Here is a 19,452-nt window from a genome sequence, read left to right on the forward strand (position 1 = left end):
ATTTATTTTTGATAGAGAGACAGCGCAAGTAGGGGAGAGGCAGAGAGAGGGGGAGAGAGAGGATCCCAAGCGAGCTCTGCACCGCCAGCACAAAGGCCCATGCGGGGCTCGAACTCACAAACTCTGAGATCTTGAACTGAGCCGATTATCAAGAGTTGGACGCTTCACTGACGGAGCCACCCGGGTGCCCCCTGATCACAAGCATTTTTTGACAAGAGCAATTTATAATTTCTCACGCTAGAAGGGCTGGTGGGAATTACGCCCAGATGATCAGAGCCCATCCGGGGTGCTGTGAAAGTGGGTGACACTTATTCGGGTGGCTGTCTTCAGAAAAGGTCCAAAGTCCCTGGCAGGGCTTCGAAGGTTCCTCATGACACGCTCCCTGCCCACCTTTCTAGCCTCAACTTTCTGACGTACTCGTTCAAGGTCATGTATTTCAAAATTTCAAAATCTCCTGGCCAGGTGCCCCCACCCCACCTTTCTGACACTCCACCATGCCCCTTTCCCTGGATAATACTCATATTTTTGAAAAAAAATGTTATTATTTTTTATTGTGGTAAAATATATGCGAACACAAAATTTATCATTTACCCATTTTTAAGTGTGCAATTGAGGGGCATTATGCATATCGCACTGTTGTGCGACCATCACCACCGTCCATCTCCAGGACTCTTTTCATCTTCCCAAACTGAAACGCTGTCCCCATTAAACACTAACTCCCCATTCCTTCCTCCCCCCGGCCCCTGGCAACCTTTATTTTACTTTTCACCTCCATAATGTTCGTCCTTCTGAGTCTGCTTATTTCACGTGAAATAGCATCTTCAAGGCTCATCCGTGTTGTAGCATGTGTCAGAATTTCCTTTTAAAGGCTGGATAGTATTCCATTGAATGGAAATACCCCATTTTGCTTTCCCGTTCATCTGTTGATGGACATCTGGGTAGTTTCTGCCTTTGGGGTTTTGCGAATAATGCTGAACACTGAACGCTGATGTACAGATCCTTCTCATTTTTCTTTTAAGTAGGTTCCGTGCCCAGCATGAAACCCAATGTGGGGCTTGAACTCACAACTCTGAAATCACGACCCGAGCTGAGATCAAGAGGTGGTGCGTAACTGACTGAGCCACCGAGGCGCCCCTAAATCCTACTCATTTTTAAAAAATGTTTGTTTATTTATTTATTTATTTATTTATTTATTTTGAGAGAGAGAGACAGAGTACAAACAGGGGAGGGGCAGAGAGAGAGGGAGACACAGAATCCGAAGCAGGCTCCAGGCTCCGAGCTGTCAGCCCAGAGCCTGTCACAGGCCTCGAACCCACAAACCGCAAGATCATGACCTGAGCCGAAGTCAGACGCTTACCCAACTGAGCCACCCAGGTGCCCCAAAATCCTACTCGTGTTTAAAGATTCTACTTGGACATTATCGTCTCCCAAAAGCCCTTCCTGGTTTCCCTGTTTCGGATTGGTACTGGCCCACTGTGTTCTCATGAAATCTCGTGGATATACAATCGTATCTGTCAGGTTATATCACAGTTGCTGGCTTATAAGTTCTGCTTATCATCTGCCTCCACTAGACTATTGGCTTCTTGAGAGCAGGAATCATTCCATTTGACTCAGAATCCCTGATGGCTCACCTATGCTTAGAACACAGGCAACACTCGATTATATTTAGGAAAGGGATTCATCGGCCCAGGTTGCAGCATATTCTAGTGAAACAGCTGAAAAAAAAAAAAAACAGCTGGACCACTGATGTCAGAGAGCGTAAGAATCCCACAGACGTTCTAATATGCAGACCCATCAGAGTTCAAAGCTGGTAGGGAAAGGGGAAAACAAAACAAAAAAAAAGACTAAACAAAAAAGTAGTGAGACGGGATCCCTGAAGATGTTTTATCCCTGGGAGCTTTTATGGTAGCAAACCCCACCCATATTGCTGAATCTTTAACATTTCTTAAGAATTATCAGTTGCCTACTGTGTTGGTGTTCTCTAGAAAGACAGGACCAATAGGATGTACGTACACGTAGAGACAGGATTTATTATAAGGAACTGATTCATGCAATCAAGGAGGCTGGCAAGGCTTAAGATCTGCAGTTGGCAAGCTGGCGATCCAGAGAAGCTGATGGTATAGTTCCAGCCTAAGGGCCAGCGGGTTTGATACCCAGGAAGAACTGATATTTCAGTTGTAGTCCAAAGGCAGGAAAAAAGCCCATGTCCCCAGTGTGAAGGCCAGCAGGCAGGAAGAATCCTCTCTCACGCCCAGGAGGGGCCACTTTTTTTTTTTTTTTTTAATTTTTTTCCTGGCGGCGTGTTGGGGGAGGGGATGCCCCGTCAGGACTTAGGGCCTTTTTTTTTTTTTTTTCCCAACGTTTATTCATTTTTGGGACAGAGAGAGACAGAGCATGAACGGGGGAGGGGCAGCGAGAGAGGGAGACACAGAATCGGAAACAGGCTCCAGGCTCTGAGCCATCAGCCCAGAGCCTGACGCGGGGCTCGAACCCACGGACTGCGAGATCGTGACCTGGCTGAAGTCGGGCGCTTAACTGACTGCGCCACCCAGGCGCCCCGGAGGGGCCACTTTTTGTTCTAGTCAGGCCTTCAACTGATTGGATAAGGCCCACCATATCACAGAGTGCAATCTGCACGACTCAGTCTGCCAATCTGAAGGTTAATCTCATGCAAAACTAGCCTCATGGAAATACTCGGAATAACATCTGGTTGCCCCCCATGGCCCAGTCATGTTGACACACAAAATTTTAGCCATCACACATAGCTTCCGAAACCATACATGTGCCCAATTTTCTGATCCCACATAGGGGTGAGCAGGGAAATAACATTAGAAGACTGTGTTTGTCCTTAAAATGCATACACAAGAATCTTAATGGCCTCTTCGTTCAGAATCAAGAAGCAACCCAAATGTGCATCGACAGTAGAATGGAGTTTTAAATGAGGTGTTTTCACATATCACAGATGCTCTGCACCCTGCTGCTGGGAAATGATCTGGAAAGAAAACAAGTGTGAATCGGGCTCCGTACAGGAGGCTGGGCTCCTTATATTCATTCCATGGCTTTCCTGTGCTCTCACTTTTCTCCAGTTTTGCTTCACTCAATTTTAGAATATAATGTTCTCAAAATAAGATTTCAAGGCCACATAATAGTGTTTGGGGCAGCCTGTGTCCTATTTTTTTATATGTATTCTCCTACCCAGCTGTGCTCACTGGTCCCAGCACCTAAGTGTGACAGTGGCCCGTGCACCCAGCCAGGAGGGCTGACTGAGGACCCCTCCCCCCCCCACCCCCCTCCCCCAGCTCTCTACCTCCAGGGGGCGGAAGTTCGGTTCCCTTCATGGGAGTTGAGGACCACAGGAAAAAGGTTAATGGGTTCTCTGGTCTGATGGCAGGAGATTCACAGCCGGGATGGAAGAATGGTCCCTCGGGAGCAAGGAGGACAGAGAAGCAGGAGTAAAAAGACTCGAAAATCTCTCAAGAGGTTACACAACAACTAGCCTGGACCCTTCAAGAATATCAATGTCTTGAAAGACGAAAACAACAGGGGATTCCCCTGGGAGGAAGAAGACTAAGGTTACGTGAAATTAAATGAAATCTGTGGGGCGCCTGGTGGCTCAGTTGGTTGGGCATCTGCCTTTGGCTCCGGTCATGGTCTCACAGCTCGTGGGTTCAAGCCCCGCGTCGGGCTCCGTGCTGACAGCTCAGAGCCTGGAGCCTGCTTCGAGTTCTGTGTCTCCCTCTCTCTCTGCCCCTAATCCACTTGCATTCTGTCTCTGTCTCTCTCAAAAATAAATAAACATTAAAAAAAAATTTTTTTTTAAATGAAACGCGTGATAACTTGATTGGACCCTAGATTGGGGGTGGGGAAGACAGCTTAGAGAGTGTTATTGGGACAATTGTGGGACATTTCAATATTGGCCGTATTTTAAATAACATGCTTCAAATCAGTTAAATATCCTGACTGTGAAATGAATTCCCTGAATACTTGTCAGTAAATAGATGCTACAGGATTTCGGGGTAAAGGGGCACGAATCCTTTCAAAGGATTCAGCACTCACCTCCCAAATCTTTGTTTCTTTCTATTCCATGTACCTATTTGTCTTTACAGGTCTAGAGAGAAAGCAAATGTGGCAAAACGGTAACAAATGATAGATATGTAGACGAAGGCTAGGTGAGTTGTCATTGGACAATGTTTGCAACTTTCCTGTGGGTTTGGAATTTTCCAGATGCAAAGTTGGAGAAATTTTTGTTTTAAGATGATTTATTTTGAGAGAGACCGAGAAAGCAAGTGGGGGTGGGGAAGAGAGAGGAGAGAGAGAATCCCCAGCAGGCTCTGTGCTGTCCGTGCAGAGCCCCACATGGGGCTCAGTCCCATGACAGTGAGATCATGACTGGAGCCTTAACCGACCGAGCCACCCAGGTGCCTCAACATTTTCCTAATAATTTCTCGTATTGATTTATGTGTAGAAATGCTTGAAATAGCTTACATGTCCAAAATTAGGTGAAATCCAGGAAGCTCGGAGGCGGCCTGGACTACTGTCATTAAATCCCTAGTGCCTTGCGCCTTTCCTGGTGTGCGTTAAAAATTTCTTTCTTTGCCCTTTGTTTTTATGGAGCTCTAACTCATATCCAGGGATTACATAAAGCACATAAATCTTAAGCGAACAGCTCGGTTGTTAGAGGTGTACGCGCACTCCCTTGTAAACATTTCAACATAGAGAATATTTCCAGCGCCGCGGAAAAGCCCCTCATTCTCTCTCCTAGGTAATCGCACCCCTCACCAGCAAAGGGTAACGTTATTCTGATTCCATCACCAAACACCAGGTTTGCCTGTTTGTGAACTTCATTTAGATGACCTCATACAGTATATATATATATTTTTATGTCTAGCTTCTCCCTTTAATAATGTTGTCGCACGTAGCAGTGGCTATTGTTTTACGCTGCCCTATAATCTTTTACTGTCTGAACGATACCGCAATTTAAAAATCCATTCTGCTGTTGATGGGCACTTGGGTTGCCTCTTGTTTGTGAATCAAGTAGCTATGAAGACCCTTGTACATGTCCTTTATGGACAAACATCCGTCTCTGTTGACTATTCATCCAGGAGTGGAATTTCTAGGTCCCAAGATATACATATTTTTAGCTTTGGTAGATAACGACAAGAGCGTTTTGTACAACAGTTGCTCTAATTTACAGGCTCACCAAGAATACGCGAGCATTCGGGTTGCTTCACATCTTTGCCAACACTTGATATTGTCATCCTTTTGATTTTAGCCATTCGAGGGGCACCTGGGTGGCTCAGTCGGTTGAGTGTCTGACTTCGGCTCAGATCTTGTGGTTCGTGGGTTTGAGCCCCGCGTTGGGCTCTGTGCCGACAGCTCGGAGCCTGGAGCCCGCTTCGGATTCTGTGTCTCCCTCTCTCTCTGCCCCTCCCCTGCTCGTGCTCTGTCTCTCTCTCTCAAAAATTAAAAAATACCATTAAAATTATTTTTGAGCCATTCCGGTGAGCTACTATTCCATTGCAATTTTTATATTAGACATTTATTAAATGCATCAATGAAAATGATATGCCTCCAAAATGGACTACTATATAGCTACAAACAAATGTGTGTGCAAAGATTTAATATTCTGTGGATGCATACTTGTGTTAAAGATGAAAAATAATATATAAACTGGGCTTGTAGTATCTGTTGTTTTTATTTTTAGTGTATACATATTAACAAAGAGGACTAGAAGAAATATACCCAGATGTTAGTGGTTGGTTCTGGAGGATGGGATTAGTTTCTTTTTCCTCCTGCTTTTCTGTAATCATGAGATGTGGTACAATGAGCAAAAATTACTTTTAAAAACAAAAGAAAACAACGAAGATTCTTTTCAGGAACAGTGTCTGCCTAGGAAAATGAACCTCTTGGGTCAAAAAATAAGCTGTACGTCTCTGGGCCTGTTTTCTCCCCCGTAGTGCGAGCCCACGGCACGACCATGGAATGACGCTTGTCTCCATGGAAGCACTCAGGCAGTGACAGCTTTTGAAAACACAGTACTTCCGGGATTGCCCAGGAGGCAGCACCCTCCAGGGGGAGTGAGAAAATGAAAGAAAACGTCCAGGTCGAGGCAACGTGGCGGTTTCTGCCGGATCCTGAATTCCTCAGGGCCCAGTGAGAGGGTTTCTGGGATGAGGGGAGGCAGGGGGAACAGAAGTGGGCATCCTGGGCCACACAGGGATCAGGGACAGCGCTGAGGATGCTGGGAGGGCTGGCTGGGCCTTCCTGGGCTCCCGGAGCAGGGGCGGTGGGGAGCACGTGGGAGGGCCAGCAGGAGGGAGGGGGTCTAGGGCTCCCCCTTCACCCCCCGGCCACCATATGACGCGGTCACTCAGAGCATGCGTCCTTGAAGAATCCTGAAATGTTAACTGGCCGGGGTCTGGGAGCTTGAGCCCAGCGTAGCTGGCACCTTGTTCCTGTCTCCAGCATCCCATTTGGTTTCCAATCCCACTTTCACTTCTACATTCCCACCTCTCCACTGTGTTGCTTTGTATTCCTGGTATTTAACGTGGGTCTGTTTTCTGCAGAAACTCAGGCAACCGCTCCAAGCCACAAGTGTGCAGAATTAATCTGGCTGATGTGAGAGGCCCAAGCTTTACTATTAAAAAGAAAGGAAGAAAGGAAAAGAAGGAAGGAAGGAAGGAGGGAAGGAAGGAAGGAAGCAAGGAAGGAAGGAAGGAAGGAAAGAAGGAAGATGGAAGGAAGGAAGGAAGGAAAGAAAGAAAGAAAGAAAGAAAGAAAGAAAGAAAGAAGTAAGGAAGACGGAAGGAAGGAAGGAAGGAAGGAAGGAAAGAAAGAAAGAAAGAAGGAAGACGGAAGGAAGGAAGGAAGGAAAGAAAGAGAGAAAGAAAGAAAGAAAGAAAGAAAGAAAGAAAGAAAGAAAGAAAGAAGGAAGACGGAAGGAAGGAAGGAAGGAAGGAAGGAAGGAAGGAAGGAAAGAAAGAAAGAAAGAAGGAAGACGGAAGGAAGGAAGGAAAGAAAGAGAGAAAGAAAGAAAGAAAGAAAGAAAGAAAGACTCCCTAGGTGACTCTAAGGGACAGCCAGGGTTGACGACCAGCGGTATATCCCTGCTTTTTCTTTTGTTTTGAACACAGCAAACATGTACTTTTTGTCAACGCCACCTCATTCCAAGTCTTTCTGACACTATTCTCAGAGGGGCTGGACGCTGAGTACCTCCATCTCTGATTTCTGTGTCCACCCTCCCTTTTGCGGCTCATGCCTTCTAAAACGTTACAAGATCGGAGAGCTGACCTGTGGCATGATCGTCTTCAGATGTCTCTTTTTTCCTTCACCATCAGGACAATTTGCGACAGAGATCGATTCTTGGGAGATGCGAACGCAGAATCATTTCGTAGTTTTCTCTCATCTTTTTGCACACTAATTTCATACGGTTTGGAGGGTACGTCGATGTCTAGCCGTCCCTTCTAGGTGTCATTAAGGATGTTTATGTCGCCAATAAATATATGCGATGGGCTCTCGGGAGGTCTCGAGCACGGGCTTCACACGGGCAAAGCGGTTCTGCGGTACATTCGGGGGCCGGGAGTCTTTCCGTGTTTCTGCTCTGCAAATGCAAGGCACTGGCTCTGGCCCCAGGCCGGCCCACCTGAGGGTCACAAGGTGGCTATAGAGGTTTCCATCGTGACATCCATAATAATGTCTGGAGGCAAAACAGTCTCCTGTAAGGTCCCCTTGGGAGTGAGAACTTTCTCTAGAAACACCATCAGCTGAGTTCCCTTCCAGTTCCGTTGGCCAGGATTGGTCCCATGGCCGCCTCTAAACCATCACGCCGAAGGGAATGGGAGTTAGCCTGGGAGCTGGGACAAGGCCATGCTTCCCTGAGCCACATGGGGGAGGAGGGCGAAGAGTGAAAAAAAAAAAAAAAAAAATCAGAGCCCTGCCAGCGAGGAAGAGGGGAGTGTGTTGGAGAAGCACTCAGCAGGGCCGGCCTTAATTACTTTGATCATCACAGAAATCTAGGAGGACACAACCATGAGACGGCATTTCCACGAGTCAAGAGCCAACGGATCGTCTTGGTGAATAAGAACTGCAGCGAGGTCCCGGGGCGCCTGGGCGGCTCAGTAGGTTGAGCGTCTGACTTCAGCTCAGGTCATGATCTCACTTTTTGTGAGTTCAAGCCCCGCATCGGGCTCGTGGGTCACGGGCAGAGCCCCCCTCGGATCCTCTGTTTCCCTCTCTCTCTGCCCCTCCCCTGCTCATGCACACCCGTGCTCTCTCTCACAAATAAACGTTAAAAAAGAAAGAACTCCAGGGAGGTCCTGCTCCTTCGGCACAAGTACCTTGCCTCAGTGGTTCCTGGATTCAGAAACCAGTAGCCCGAATCTGAAGCGTTAGCCCGTATTTTTGCCTCCTCTCCCCATCATCAGACACTTCTCACCCACCTCACCCCTCCCATCTGTGAAGTTCCATGTATGTGTCTAGACAAGGCCCTGCTTCCCACCCCTTTCGGCCTCTTTTGAACAACGTACACGTCTGTTTTTACATTTTAGTCAATAAATCTCATCTCAAATTTTGAATCGCGTTCTTCTGTTAACACGTCTAGTTCCAGGATTATCGTCCAAGCTCTATAACCTGGTACCCATATCTGAAGCCATGTCTCACTGGTGAATTACTGGGTCCTCTACTTTTCCTCTAACGTAAGGCTTATTTTTAAGATCTCCCCACTTTTGGCTTCATTTTAAAGGTCTCTAAACATAGGGGCGCCCGGGTGGCTCAGTTGGTTGAGCCTCCGACTTCAGCTCAGGTCACGATCTCACGGTTCACGGGTCTGAGCCCCGCGTCGGGCTCCGTGCTGGCCGCTCGGAGCCTGGAGCCGCCTTCGGATTGTGTCTCCCTCTCTCTCTGCCCCTCCCCTGCTCATGCTGTCTCTCAAAAACAAACGGTAAAAAAACTTTTTACAAGTCTCCGTATACTTTCTGACATTTTTGCAAGCTACTTTTTGTAGAGTCCCTGTCGATGCCTGGCATTTAATTTTTGCCATAAAGACTTCTGATAGCTTTGCCAGCTTGCCAGGTAAGTTCTTAGGCAAAACAGTGCTCTCAATATTTATTTTAAGATAACCTTATGACCCTACAAAATAGGTATTATTCTTATTCTATATGAAGAAAAAAAAAAAAACAAAAAAAAGATCGAAGCCCACAGATGAAACAACTTGTTCCAAGTCACTAGCTTGAAGCCAGGCCTGACTTCGAAGTCTGGGTATTCTCATGGTATTCTGAAATCTGAGGACTGAGGACCAGTCGAATGGACCGTTAAAAAGTGCTTCTGAGAAGCACGAGGGCAAAAAGTGGCACACAGATTGGTGGAACCCAGGAAGCGATGCCCCCAGAGACCCAGGGGACCCGAGATGGCCAGGTTCCAGACTACTGGAAAAACGATCTTATCGGGCAGACAGCTGTGAACTAAACAGCCCCCAAAGTTTTATTGTCGTGTGCAGCGTCTGGAAAGTCCAGAAGCAGCCCCCAGCGGAACCCCGAGGTCCCAGGACCACTTCCGGTCAGCCACTACTCCCCTCTAGATTGTCCCCTCCGTGTATTATTTGAATAGAGCAAAGTTGCTCTCAGTACACCGTAGGCTTCTCTTACACCAAAACACAGCTCGAGAAATGTAAAAAATAAAAATTAGGTAGTAATGTTTGAATATGTAGTAACTATTCTTTAAACCCAGATAGATTCTCACAACTCAAACACAAATCCCTTCTACAGGCATTTTAAGAACTGTGTGTTTACCTCTTTTTATTGGTGGAAATCCTAGGAGAAACTGACACTCCCTCTTCTCGTGTTGATGCCCTATGTCTACACTATACTTCTTGAAAGCTGTGATCTTGAAAAAGAGGCAGAACCACAACAACAAAATAGTATTCAAAGACAAACATTTGAGAGCATTGTCAAAGACCACCAAATAGTAAGGAAAATGTTTTCATGCTCTAGTGCTGGTTTAAACTCTACTCCCCAAGGTTACGGGTTTCTCACTTAATTTTGCCCATGACCTCTTCCAGGAGCCACGCCCCTCTTGCCGAGTCCCTAAAAGAGCTTCGCGTGCCTTGTGGTCCTGGGAAGAAAGCGCACTAGGTGGCGGGGGGTGGGGGGAGAAGCCGAGGGGGCCGCAGTGGCCACCCGCTGCCTTGGCCAAGACGCCCACTCCACCAGGCTGGGGTGCCCGCGGTTAGAGAGAGGCTGGCGGCCAGAACGGTAGGTTATCCGCCCCCCTCAAGCCCTCCTCTCGCCTGTCTGCTGTCTGGCTACGAAGCGACTGTCAGCTGTCTGCCTACTACAAAGCCGTTATGGGAAAAAAACCCGAAGGCTTGCCTGTGACAGTTACCAATAAGGATGGCGTGAGGGCATGCCGAAGTTTGAGGAGTCATTTCCCTTTGATTTTGGTAAAGGCCGGTGCAGTGCGATTTTACTGCAGAACGTAAGAAAATAAATCGAAGGGGAGAAAGAGAAAAGCAGTGAATAGGAAAATGCACCAAAATTACAAGCAGAAGCCATTTAAAAGAAGAAAATATTCTACAACAGATGAAGAAAGTTTTAATTTCTTTTCACATTAAACATTGTTTACCACAATCAGCTAACAGAAATTTCTGCAACATTGGTCAAGATGACATAAAACTAAGGATAAATATTTGTTATGAGAAAACCTCATTTAATGTGACTGACGATGTTAGATACTATATTTTTCATGATAGGAGAAGATACAACCTATCTCGAAGAGAAAGCAAATAATTCAGATCAAGGAGACATGCTGAGGTTTTAATAAAGAAGAAAAGCTTCGCCTTGTCCAGAACACTTAACGGAGTCTAGGATAATTTAGGTAAAAGAGGTGAGTTAGATACCAAGCACTGGGCAGGGTCACAGGCCCATAATTCAGGCTTTATTTACATTACCAGATCTATGCAGCCTTTACCTTTCGGTAAGTGAGCTGTTATTTTTGGCAGAGGGATCTTCAATAGTAGCCTTGGATATGATAAATCATATTGTAATCATCAGGCAGTCCAAGGAACTATTTTAAGAGGGATAGTTGAGTATTTTCGTGTATATGCTATTAAGGCATCTAAATTTTTGGTGTTTTCAGTATATAATTTTACTGCTATTTTTTTTTTCCATTTTGCACAACAATGTTATTAGGAATTAAGTGACACAATTCTTTCTCTACTAATGAACCAGTTTATCCATTTTGCAAACTTTAAATTGAGGTCTTGTAGAAGGGAAATTTATAACAGGAGAACACACAGAAAAATATATTGAAAACCAATAGAGAATATTTTTTAAACCATCATACAAATTCAATCATAATGAATTGATAGTCTTTAACTTTGGAAAAACAGAAGAGCAATTAGAATTAAAACAGGTATTAAAAATAATCACCAGTAGTTTGCTTTACAAAAGAACAGAGCCATAAATGGCTTAATTGCCCAATTTAGTAACTACCAGATTCTTCTTTAGTCAAACACTAACGGAATTCACATTTGAGCTAGTCAACAAAGCATATAAATATTTAACATCCGAATACAACATTTTAGTGATAACAGAGACTGCATAATTCTACCCATTGTTGCTCTGTGCACAAATTAACCAGGTTAAATATCAAAGATACACTGTGAATGCTCCTGAAACTAACAATGGAATATTACACAAAATTTTTAAAGACTCAGAAATAAAAGTAGAACACAATTTTAACATGGATGAGACGGTGCTTAAACAACAATCAATTTAATCAAGACCTTTAAAATTACCACTGAAATAAATGCACTACGATATTTTATTTTTAGTTTACAGAAAGAATCTCTAAGTACAGGTTGCAGAAAGAAAATGTTTAGTGCTATTTACATTCATTTTAAAACTCTGCTCTATACAAATTTAATTCTGATCAGTATGAACAATATTTTCGTAGATCTACTGCATATAAAGCCTTTTCATCAAAGCACTGACAATGAGTAAAATAACCTGATTACCTTTAGACAAAGCTGACCATTTGAAACCATTTACACTTAATGTTTTCTTAAGGGCCATGGACACAAAGTACAGAACATAATGTCAGCCTGCAACTTCGTTCTCGTAAAGGCTAAAGTTATTTATATGGAATATTGTTCTATATACTACACGCCAATCTATATTTAAGTTCTATAGTTAGGTATTTTATAAGTTTTTTATTAAATATATTCTACACATATTTGTAATTTCATCCAGGAAGAATTTCTTCCCAGTGAAAAAATATAAAATCTTTTATATTTTTACAGGTTTAGATGAAACTAGCTCATGCTTTAGTGCTGTGCAAATTGGTTTTAGCATTATCAATTTTTAAATTATTGGTACAAAACAAAAGAACGGCATCCTTAATCATGTAGTACGCCTTAAAAAATCAGCTTTTGATTTTAATACAATTGCAAGCACTAATGCCAAATGCAAACTACATAAAGAAACAAAATTGGTTACTATGGAGAATTATTTCAATTTTAAGAATTCATTTGAACCCCAATGAGTGAGTGTGACACTGGACGGTTCCAGACGAGCAATTTTGGAAAAATCCAATTTGCTGATCTTCAAATACATAAAATTGATAAGTAAATGAGGTTTTCTATTATCTCTGTGCGGCAATGAACGTCTACGAGAATGGAACTGACCCTCCCACGTTAAGGCTAGGAAGCGCACTCGCACCCCTTTTGTGCTGTGTGGACAAGCACTCAGTGACCGCGGGACTGAGGAGTGCAGGTGTGAAAGGAAAAGCAATTCGTTTCGTCAGCTCTCCGCCGAGTGCTTTAAACAACAGGCACGTTTTGTTTTTTCATTTGTTGCCATGAAAATAGTCACACTCAGTTTTGTACTCTGTGCCAGTGCAGCCACCATGGCTGACTTTGATAGAATTCACCCAACATTTCCATTTCTATTCCATTTTTCCCTCTCCAGTGGGCCCACTAATTAACTTCATTAATTGCTGAGTGTTTTCCAGTGCGGAATTGTGTTTCCGAGCACTTTTAAGGTACCATACACCATGTTGTAAAATCTGCTGATGAAGAAAACAATGTCAATCTTTTTTAGTGCAAACTGTATTCGGAACACTTGATTTGTTAGTTCTGGTGATGAAAATTTCTGTGGCGGCAAAATGGTTTCCGCTAGGAAGGTAACTTGCGAACTGTGCGCCTAGAGATTGACAGCATCCAAAAACCAATAGATTTTAAAACTGCTCAACAGAAACGAAGAAACTAGAAATAAAAACGCATGGTGAAAAAATGTTCTTGGTTCTTTTTACTTTGATGAGGAAAGATGACAGTGTTCATGGGATCAGGTCCGTGGGTTTACAGGCAGACTCTTCCTAAGGGTTTCCGAAGCAATGTCGGGTCTCTTCTGTCCCAGCAGCGTGAAAGACACAGACCACATGACAGCACACGCAGCACACGGCGTTTACAGGATTACGCAACAATTACTCTCTCCAGTCTTTTCGCGATTCCTCTGACCTAGAGAAAATGCAGAAAAGCCTTGCTTACAAAAGTGCTCGAATCAGGGGTTGGGGGGGAGGGGTGGCATCCAAACATAGTAAGAATTTGTTTTTAATGTCTGCAATTTTTTTTTTAATTAAAAAGCTGTAAGTATAATTATAGCCTGTTTTCATTATAGCCTGTTTCCAGGATGTCTGGTTACTTGCTTAACAAGCTCTGTCCATAAACAATGAAAACTTCCTTTCCCTCAGAAGGTTCAGAAAAAAAACAAGAACCATCTCGAGTGCCTGTCTCCGCGGCTCAAGTTAGTAACAACCTCTGCAGTACCCGGCTTACCTTGAGAGTTTGGCTCTGGCAATGTCTCTCTGGCCACCAAATGCATCACCGTTGTTTTGCCAAAAGGAAGTTTTAATGCTATGGGAAAAGCAGAAGGTAGTTTGTGACATACATACTGACTGACTGAAATCACCAGTCGGAACTGAAACCACTTGAAGAATCGATCGCTTTCTGCAGGACTTCCTCAGCAGACTGAACTTCTTACCAGTTAGAGCACGTCTTACAAAATGAGATTAGGTCAATATTCTCAGAAACAATTCAGAAATTATTCTGCCCAGCTATGGCCATTAGTCTGACACAGATATCAGTAATGCTTAAGAAAGGGGACAAGAGAAAATGCGTAAGAAAGGGGACAAGAGGAGAAAAGAAACTAAAAAAATTTTTCGAGACTACCTTTTCTAGATTAGGGAAAAGTTTAGATTAAGAGAGACTTGTTTCTAAATCTAATTATCTGTGAAATATGCAGTCACTTAAGAAAATTACTGCCTTGAACATACCACCGTGGTGTCGAAATAGAAGAAACAACAAACTTAATTTTAAATATTTATTCTCAACCCTGTAGCATTCAGTTAGAAAACAATTGTCTCTCAAAGGTTACTTTAAGAGAATCACTGTCTTGGTATTCTTAATAATCACTGTTTTCTAATTAAGTCTTAATTTAAAAGGTTTTTCTCATTCCTAATAGAACGGTTTTATTATGAAAAGTTTGAGACGTAGAATAATGTAACACACACCCATATGTCCACGAACCACTTAAGCAAATACAAACATTGAGTTTCATGGTGAATGTCTTTGTTATTCTGTATATAAAATTAGAAGCAACCAGTATAAAACAACTTAGGAAGTTATTGCCACAGGCGGGATGTTTCAGGTCTGACATCCAGAACTACGTTCTCTTCACTGACTACAAACTTAAGGCAAGTTTATAATCAGGCAAGTGTGGCCCTCCCGTTACCTGCTTCTGAAATTCTGCTCTATAGGATGATGGTTAACATGCAGATTTAAAGCAGTACTAAATACCTTCAATGCTATTAATATTTAACGTAACCAAGGTGAGTTTCCATCTTACTTAAAGTTGGTCAGCCATTATTTGGTCTACTCTCTTGACTTCTCAAGTTCAAGTGAAGTAGGATGGCTCATAAATACACACTACGATGAAAGAAGAGGAGGGACTTTTCCGGAGAATCCCCTAGGTTTGATTTAACAATAAAATGCAAATAAGATTTGCTATTATAAAAAGTCTCATTAAGTGTACTGGGAAAACCTGACTGCACTTAAAGCTGCATATCACTCCTCTTCCATTTCTGGACTCTATCCAGTAAGCCAGATCTGGGTTGAAAATCGCATCTCTGCTACTTGCCAACGGGACACGAGCCACGGGCAAGTCAGTCACCTGCTCCCAGGCCTCAGTTTCCCGTGCCCAAATTGGAGATGGCCATTCCATCACCTGCCCCTTCCAGCTGTATCGATTAAATGAAGTAATCCAAGAAAAGTGCTTACGGGGCTCGGAACAAAGAAAGCAGGCGGTAAACACCACCCTGTTGTGGTCATCATCGGTTTGAGAAAGCAACGAATCTCAGAAAACAGGTAAGTGAATGGAGACGCTGCACAGGCCTGCGAAGCCTGCTGGGTAAAGGTTTACCATTTGAAGCGACACATTTGATGGGGATTATTATTTTTCTTCTGCATTTAAATTTTAACTAGAAATAGTAGATATTGATTCTAACAGTATCAAAGAAGGTAAAGGGAAGAGGGATACAAGAATTTAAGAGGCTTTGTCTTTCCTTCTCTGCGGATGCCTCTGCTTTCTACTGTGACACTGTACAATATCCACAACAGTTTTCAACCTTACATAAAAATCACCCAGGAATTCAATTATTCCAGTTGTAGACTGGGAGATGGGGAGGAGGAGGAGAAAAAGAGAGAGGGAGAGAGAGAGAAAGAGAGGGAGGGAGGGAAAGAGACTGCGAGAGAGAGAGAGAGAGCTTTCCTCCAACTAGCCAGCATGCAGAAATCTGCATTTTTCAAAATAAGTATTCCAGCTGATTCTTATGCCAGAGTCTCCAGCACATCTTGGGAAACAATGATCTGGAATGTACTGGATGTCAAACTTGTAGCTGATCTTATTTTCTTTTATCCTTCTTTATCCTTAAAAAGACAGTTATCATACCATTTCTTTGGTAGACTGAAATTCTGTGCAACTAAAAGGTTGTATCTCAAAAAAGGACATTCAGGGCTATGTTTTAAGGAAACTTGGTAACAAAAAAATTACTAGAAGCACCAAGTCTCCTGGTTTAACCACCCACAAAGTGCCTGAACCCCACCCATGGCTGTACCTACTACTTGTACGGAACAAATAACAAGGATTTCACTCTTTTCCCTTAGTGATATATCCCTTCTTTAGGCAGCCTGACATGTTCACATAATTTTGTACTGAATAATCTGTCCACTTGATTTCCAGCTGTTGGTCCTAAGTCTAATTCAGAGGTTAAACCAGAGCAAGTTTCAAGCCATGCAAACCTAGCCTACGCCCTTCTCCACACAAGCCATTCAAACATCTGAAGATAGTTACTACGGCCCTGTGTACCGTCTCCTTTATTATCCACACTCAAGAACACACGGAGACTAAAAAGAAAAATTGTGACCAAAAAACAAACAGTTGAATGTTATTATTCAACCTTTATCAAACACCCAGGTATACTGATCAACTTGAAAGGTCTGGCTTATGCTTCCATGTTATTTGTCTAAATCACTAAGACCAGAAGTCATTTATTTTGTTTTTGAAAATATTGACAGCAATACAGAAGGAAAATAGTAACAACAAGTCAATCTGTTAATTATACAAACACAAATTCCAAAGAAGTACTAGTAAAAATTTATACTTTAATGGGAATGAATCAGGAGTTTGATTTTAACACAAATCCCATGATCTTCCTTTAATACAAAGTTGAAACTTTGGGGCCACAACAAAAAGATAATGAAAGATGTAAGGGAAATTTCTCACATACGTCAATACTCAAACAGAAACAGAGTCTCAAGATTCATCCATGCAGTTAAGATATTAAATTCAATCAACATCACAAGAGCTTATATGCAGCAGAGACAATCAAGTAAAGACTAAAGACAGCCTATCCTTCATGAAGGACTTGGTCCATGCAACTGTGTGAAAGATCTAGAAAAAGAACAACAACAGAAAGAGCTGTATTTTATTTATTTAGTTTTACTTATTTGTTTCAAATGTGTAATATATACTTGGAAAAGAACCATCTACAGGCAAAAAAAAAGATTGGGGGGTCAGCTATCTGGAGATGAATGGACTTGCCCAGAGATCAATATCCTCTAATAACTTATTTTATTTTAATGCTTAGTTTATATCACTCATTCATTCTTCAATTTATTTCAGCTAAGACACACACACACACACACACACACACACACACACACACACAGTTCACTGATTTCTCCTACCTGCCCCCTCTGGCAACCACAAATCTGTTCTGTGAGCTTGGTTTGTTCGTTTCTGTATTTATCGATCATCCTCATATCAAAGAGCATGTGGTGTTTGTCTTTCTCTGACTTATTTCATTTATTTCCATGTTGTAAATGGCAAGACTTCATTCTTTTTTATGGCTGGCTAATATTTCTGTGTGTGTGTGTGTGTGTGTGTGTGTGTGTGTGTCCCATTTTCTTCAGAAATGCGTATCATCAATAAACACAGGTTGCTTCTACATCTTGACTATGTAAAAGACGCTGCAACGAACATGGTGCAGCTATCTTTTTGGAGTCAGGGTTTTCATTTTCTTCAGGTAAAAACACAGAAGTGAAGTTGCTGGAACATATGGTAGTTCTATTTTTTACTATTTTGAAAACATTTTTAAAGCTACATTTTGAAAGTAGCTCGGTAGACAGCAGCACTTTTTAGACTAGTTATCTAACACTGCCACTGAAACCTGGTCATGAGTGAAATGCTGTCCTGAAATGTTCCACCTGCCTGATACTGTCATCATAAATCATCTGCATCCATCTTCGCCAGCCCTTATCACCCCCTACGCTGAGTGGGTTTTATCCGTTTCTACAACACAATACTAATGCACCCTGAGGATTCTATCTTGTTTGACCCACTATCTCCGTGTAGCATGTAAGGAATAAATACATGCTGAAGGAACGAATGAAAATATCCTACCTTTAAGGAAACACAGTAAACATTTCATTGTTAGGTTTAGAGAAAAAAGTCATACTATATTTAAACAAAAATATAAAAGTAGATCACCTCATCTGCCTACCAATCTCTAATTATCAGAATACACTTACAAACCCTGCTGGTGGTAGAGAATGTACCCCATTAGGGGGCACTATTGAGCTACATTTCTCCAATCACATGTAAAGAGCAGTAGTACCAAAGAAGTGTTTACTGTGTGCCAAGCACTGTTCTAAGTGCTTTGAAGACAGAGACTAATTTGACCCTCCCAACCTAGGAGGTAGGCACTGTTGTTAGCCCATTTTGTTGATGAGAAAAGTGAGGTAGCTACCCCAAGGGTACACAGAAGGAAGTGGTGGCGCTAGGATACAGCTTAGACCATCTGGTTCTAAATCTGCTTTTAATCCCCGTACTACACTGTCTCCCTGATGTTACTCCTTTACCTTCATTCTTGCACGACGGGCAACTGTATCAGTTAGAGTCAAACTGAAAACAAATTATCATAAATTTTTCCTACTTTGTGTGTCTGGCTTTAACTTAAAAATATTACATCTGATTTATATTATCTAAAAAGTACAATAAAATTAAATTCACAAAATAATAGGTATAGACTACTTCTAATGAGATTTATTTCATAAGGGAGTAAATACTTATCACAGGGCTAAACTTAAATTTATGAGAATGCAAAATGTAAAGAATAGGCAGAATTTATGAATTTGAAACTATAATTTTTTTGTAAAATCAGACAATAGCATTTAAAAAATGTTTTTTTTTGTTTTTGGTTTTTTTTTTAACATTTTATTTATTTTTGAGACAGGGAGAGACAAAGCATGAACAAGGGAGGGTCAGAGAGAGGGAGACACAGAATCTGAAACAGGCTCCAGGCTCTGAGCCGTCAGCACAGAGCCCGATGTGGGGCTCGACCTCACGGACTGCGAGATCGTGACCTGAGCCGAAGTCGGCCGCTTAACCGACTGAGCCACCCAGGCGCCCCTAAAAAAATGTTTTTTAACATTTATTCATTTTTAAGAGACAGAGAGAGACAGAGCACGAGCGGCGGAGGGGCAGAAAGAGGGGAAGACACATAATCCAAACCAGGCTCCAGGCTCCAGGCTCTGAGCTGTCAGCACAGAGCGCGAGGGAGGTCTTGAACCGACAGACTGTGAGATCATGACCTGAGCCAAAGGCAGTCACCCAGGTGCCCCCAGACAAGGCATTTAAACAAACAAATGAATAATGTTGCATGAAGTAAACATTAAATCCCATTACAAAGGTGATTATTACCTCCTAATGTGACATTTCCATGTAGAAATCGTCCTTGATAAATAAGTCGTAGAATATTTGGGCTGCTGACCTGTTCTTCCTCCCAGTCTGAAAAGAACGAGTGAACCGTTAGGTGTATTTAAAGACAGAGTTAAGGTATGAT

General features: G+C 42.7%; 1 protein-coding gene across 1 annotated transcript in view; it reads right to left on the minus strand.

The window, feature by feature from the left end:
- Positions 1 to 11,159: 11,159 nt before the first annotated feature.
- UBL3 (ubiquitin like 3) overlaps positions 11,160 to 19,452 on the minus strand; it is a 69,157-nt gene continuing 60,864 nt past the window's right edge. Inside the window, exons 3-5 of the mRNA XM_045467551.1 lie at positions 19,311 to 19,397; positions 13,829 to 13,906; positions 11,160 to 13,510 (exon numbers count right to left, since the gene is read on the minus strand). Of these exons, the coding sequence (XP_045323507.1) occupies positions 13,458 to 13,510; positions 13,829 to 13,906; positions 19,311 to 19,397 (218 nt within the window). The 3' untranslated portion in view covers positions 11,160 to 13,457. The remainder of the gene's footprint in view (positions 13,511 to 13,828; positions 13,907 to 19,310; positions 19,398 to 19,452) is intronic.

This window comes from Leopardus geoffroyi, chromosome A1, assembly GCF_018350155.1.
Source record: "Leopardus geoffroyi isolate Oge1 chromosome A1, O.geoffroyi_Oge1_pat1.0, whole genome shotgun sequence".
NCBI classification, from domain to species: Eukaryota; Metazoa; Chordata; class Mammalia; order Carnivora; family Felidae; genus Leopardus; species Leopardus geoffroyi.